Source organism: Microtus ochrogaster, unplaced genomic scaffold, assembly GCF_000317375.1.
Source record: "Microtus ochrogaster isolate Prairie Vole_2 unplaced genomic scaffold, MicOch1.0 UNK47, whole genome shotgun sequence".
Taxonomy (NCBI): domain Eukaryota; kingdom Metazoa; phylum Chordata; class Mammalia; order Rodentia; family Cricetidae; genus Microtus; species Microtus ochrogaster.
Window position 1 is genome coordinate 1,140,557 of NW_004949145.1, and position 4,699 is coordinate 1,145,255.

General features: G+C 48.1%; 1 protein-coding gene across 1 annotated transcript in view; it reads right to left on the bottom strand.

Annotated features, from left to right (window-relative positions):
• Positions 1–4,059: 4,059 nt before the first annotated feature.
• Galp (galanin like peptide) overlaps positions 4,060–4,699 on the bottom strand; it is a 10,010-nt gene continuing 9,370 nt past the window's right edge. The window contains exon 5 of the mRNA XM_005369287.2: positions 4,060–4,240. Within this exon, the coding sequence (XP_005369344.1) occupies positions 4,185–4,240 (56 nt within the window). The 3' untranslated portion in view covers positions 4,060–4,184. The remainder of the gene's footprint in view (positions 4,241–4,699) is intronic.

Genomic DNA, 4,699 nt, shown 5'->3' on the forward strand with positions numbered 1-4,699 from the left:
GCCCGGTAATAATGGCAGATTTCAATACCCCACTCTCGCCAAGAAACAGATCAGCTAGAGAAAAGCTCGGAGATGCTGGCGCTAACTGCTGTTATAAATTGAATGGATTGAACAGATTTTTTAAAATTTAACTTCTTTATTGATTCTTTAGGATTTTCAAATCATGCTCCCCAATTCACTCACCCCCCAGTCCTCCATATGCTCCCCTCGCCCCTGCAGTGCTCCCCACACAAGGAAACAAAACAAAGTAAGCAAACTAACAAAACCAGGAACTAAACAAAACAAAAACCTCTTAACTGATGGGCGGTGGTGGTGCACATCCTTAATCCCAGCAGAGGCAGGTGGATCTCTGAGTTTGAGACCAGACTGGTCTACAGAGCTAGTTCCAGGACAGCTAGGGCTATTCCACAGAGAAACCCTGTCTCAACAAAACAAAACAAACCTCTTAGCTTCTCCTTTCCTGCCTCTGGATCCTCACCGGAACTCCTCTGGGATATTCTCTTGTCACCCAGAGTCCTGGATATCCTGTGGGTATCCTTCTCCAGGACCAGTCCCTCAGAACCTCCAGCAGGTCCTAGATGGGGTAGATGCTAGGGTGGGCCAACCCAAAGTCCAGCTGTGGGCCTGGGTAGTAGCTCAGTTGGTCAGTCCTGGCCACTGGGGCCTCCCACCTATGGCAAGGGGGCAGAGTAAGTTTCCCTCTGCCCTGAGGGGTTAGTTCACCCTCCCCTGTGGTGGGGCCATCCCTCTTGCTATAGTGACCAGTGAGAGGCAAGGCAAGCTTTCCCAGGCCATCAAAGGGCAGGACCAGCTCAGCAGGGCCCTCTGATTCCATCTTGCAATCGTTCCTAAGGCCTCCTGAGGTGACACAGGCCACAGACATCACCACAGACCCCAGCTGCAGCTGGACCACGGACCCAGACATGGCCCTCTGTGGTAGCTTGGGCCTGGATGACATCCTGTCTCTGGGTGGGAGGAATGGCCATTCAGGTCTGGATGGTTCTTGCCACCAGATACCACCAAGGCCTCAGGTCATGGGCTTCTATGTGACCTTTGGCTGCAATATGGGACTCGGTCTTCAGCACAGACTCCAGCCGTGGTAGAACCACAGACCCAGACATGGTCCTCGGCAGCAGCTGGGTCTGGATGTCACCACTGCCTCAGGTGTCAGTATAGGTCACCCAGACCCGCACAGGCTCTAAGGGCAATATGGCCCTCAGACACCAACATGGCCCTCAGTCTCTTGTGTCTTCACGGCACCTTCAGTGGTAGCAGGAGCCTCAGACATCAGCACAGTCCTCTGGCTGCAGTAGGGCCACAGACCCTGACATGAATGTAGAAATAAAGAAATATAAAGTTGTCAGCCTAGGAGAATGAGAGCAGGCTGTCAGCAGCTTTCTCAGCCGTTTAAGGATTAACTGTTAACAGTGGGTTCCTCTGCTTTACAACCCACAGCTCTGCAAGGCTGAAACTGGGGTCCCTCTGCAAACTGAGGGTCCCCTTGCAAAATGGGGTCCCTCTGCAAACTGGGGGTCCCTCTGCAAACTTAGATAACCTCAGTCCACTCATGACCAGCAATTGATGTGAGCTGAGTTAACTTTGAAATGATGGGATGTATCTGACTTCCTGGTTGTACATTTTCCCATACCCTTCCCTGCTACACAAAACTGACAGTATCAGGGGAATTTAGAGCTTTGGTAAACACCATCAGAAAGTGTCAGAAGAAGACAGTGGGCTAAATACAAACACTAGTTAAAAAAAAAAAAACCCTGTTAGTGGAAATTGTTTAAAAGGCGATTTGTACAATTTGTATCTGAGTTTTACTTTGATATTATAAAAATTCTTTTGTTCATGCATAATGCTTGCTTCTTGCTATAAAAAGGGGAGTTCGGAAACAGCGCATTGCCACAGCCTTACAAGTCCATCTCTGGCTGTGGGCTTAGCTTGCTGATGAGCTTTTTGTGCCCCCATGTTTCCTGGAATAAAGTCTGCTTCTGATTTAATAGACTTTGGTGGTCTGTCCCCCATCTTTGTACGACCCCCTGTGGACCCACCATCCCTAATACAAAATGTGGTTTGTTTGCAAGATAAAATAGGAAGTCAAGCTCAGAATCCATCCCTTTTTTCCAGAGAGCTGGGCAGAGAGACCAGAAACAGCAGATTTTTATAATAAACAGGGGAGGACGCTGTGTGTATATAGCCTTGGGGTATTTGTGAGGCTGGGTTTCCCCTGGAAAATGGGACTCAGTTGTGGTGACCAGGGCCCACTCAGCAGTGACTCAGCAGTGTGAGCTCAGGGATCTTTGTTTCATGGGATTCTCCCTGCACGCGCACACACACACACACCACACATACACACACGCACACAAACACGCACGCGGACACGCACACACTCCCTGTTTCAGGACCACACATCAGTGTCTTGTGTCCTCCTCTGCATGTGGTCACACCCCCACAATTCCTGTTTAAGGATTTCCCATGTCTTGTCTCTAAAGTGGTTTCTCCTCCCCTCCCTTCTACCTTCTTTTTCTCTTTGGGAGCCCAGATGCTAGGATCCAAGGCATGCACCATCTCACCTGATTTTTTATGAGGAACTGGGGATCAAACCCAGGGCTTTATACATGCTAAGCAAGAACATCCTCAGCTTCTGGCTTTCTAGAGACAGAGTTTCTCTGTGTAGCTTTGGGGTCTGTCCTGGAACTAGCTCTGTAGACCAGGCTGGCCTCGATCTCACAGAGATCCGCCTGTCTCTGCCTCCCAAGTGCTGGGATTAAAGGCGTGCACCACCACTGACTGGCTTTAGTGGTCTTCTAACAACCACCTTACCTAGGAAAGCTTAGCTTTCCTTAACTCACGGCAGAAGGGGAGGTCTCTTCTCTGCTTGGGACTGAGTATTGGTGCAATATGCATACATTTTCCAAAACCCGGGAAATGGAAGCCAGGAGATGATGGCGGCTGCAAAGAAACGGGGCCTTCTTTCCGACCCTGTCCCAACCCCTGCCCGTCTAGCTCTTTGGCAGTTTGGGAAAGGAGAAGGTTGGGGAGTATGGGTTAAGGGACCCTGTTCAGTTGTTCTGTGAGGGGGACAAGATACAGGGGCCACTAGGAACAGGCGGGCAGGTTGGGTTGGGCAGAGCCTAACATTAGGTGAATCTGATCCTAGTACCGAAGCTGGCCTTGAAGTCTGCAGTACCTGATCGTTGATCCATAGCTTAACAAGGTCTAGTGCAAAACAGTCTTCTCTGACGTGGGGGCAGAAGCAGCAATGATGCCTCGGAGAGTCTTCTCAAGCAAAGACTCTCAGACACTTAGGTGTTGGCTGAAGACCAGAGAATTATCCCAAAAGAATGCTATTAGTCTGGGCCAGAGAGGTGGCTCAACCAGTAAAGACAATTGCAGCCATCCTCATGACTTAGGTTCGATTCCCAGGACTAGAAATAAATATAAGAGTTTTTTTTTTAATGCAATTAGCCAGAATATATTGCAGGAAGGTTCTACGGTTGCCCACCTGCCTCCAAAGTGTCCCCTTAGGTCCCTTAATGACATCTTTTGTGTCTGCATGTGGCTGTGTGTACCTGAGTACAGGTGCCGTTGGAGGCTAGAGCCGTTGGGTTCCCTGGAGCTGGAGTTTCAGGTTGTTGTGAACCCTGGACATGGATGCTAAGAATGGAACACAGGTCCTTTGTAAGAGCAGGAAATACTTTTAACCCACGAGCAGTCTCTCCAGCCCCCAATTTTTCGTTTTCTAAAAAGTATTTATTTTTTATTATCGACGTATTAAGCTTCAGCATACGAGTGTGTCTGTGAATTTGTGAAAGCAATGCTGGTGGCTACAGAGGCCAGAGGCATTAGAGCCCCGAGGTGTCCGCGCTCCTGGCGCTAGAGTTGCCCTGGGCTATGAGCCCGACAGTGTGGGTGCTGGAAACAGGACTCATGTCCTCTGGAAGAGCAAAATTTGCTCTGTACAACGGACTCATCTCTCCAGTCCCCCATGACACCTTAGACTTACCCCAAGAATAATCAATCAAACCAGAGACACTCCAGAGTTAGATCCGCATAATTCTTTAAATATTACAACATGTTGTAGTGAGATTTGGGGATAGTTTTGTAGGGTCTTGGTCTCAGAGCAATGAGAGGGGGTGGAAGGCCAGATGAGCTGGAAAAGAGTGAGGGGTGAGGCATGGCTAAGTCTCTATCAGGGCCACTTCCCTGGGAATATCCCTGTCCAGGACGTGCAGATCTGTAACAGGAGAGCAACGGCAGATGGGTTAATGTTTGAAGGGTTCTAGCAGGCACAAGCAATGGCAAACATGGCGCTGACAGGTTTTGCTTTTACCTTCCCCTTACCTTGCTAAAAACCATTAGATTATAGTTCTCTCTCTCTCTCTCTCTCTCTCTCTCTCTCTCTCTCTCTCTCTCTCTCTCTCTCTCTCTAAGATTTATTTATTTATTTACTTATTAAGTATACAGTGTTCTGCCTGCATGTATCCCTGCAGGCCAGAAGAGGGCACCAGATCTCATTATAGATGATTGTGAGCCACCATGTGTTTGCTAGCCTGGTCTACAGGGCGAGTTCCAGAACAGCTAGGACTGTTATACAGAGAAACCCTGTCCTGAAAAACCTAAATAAATAAATAAATAAATAAATAAATAAATAAATAAATAAATAAATAAATAAATAAATAAATAAATAAAATAA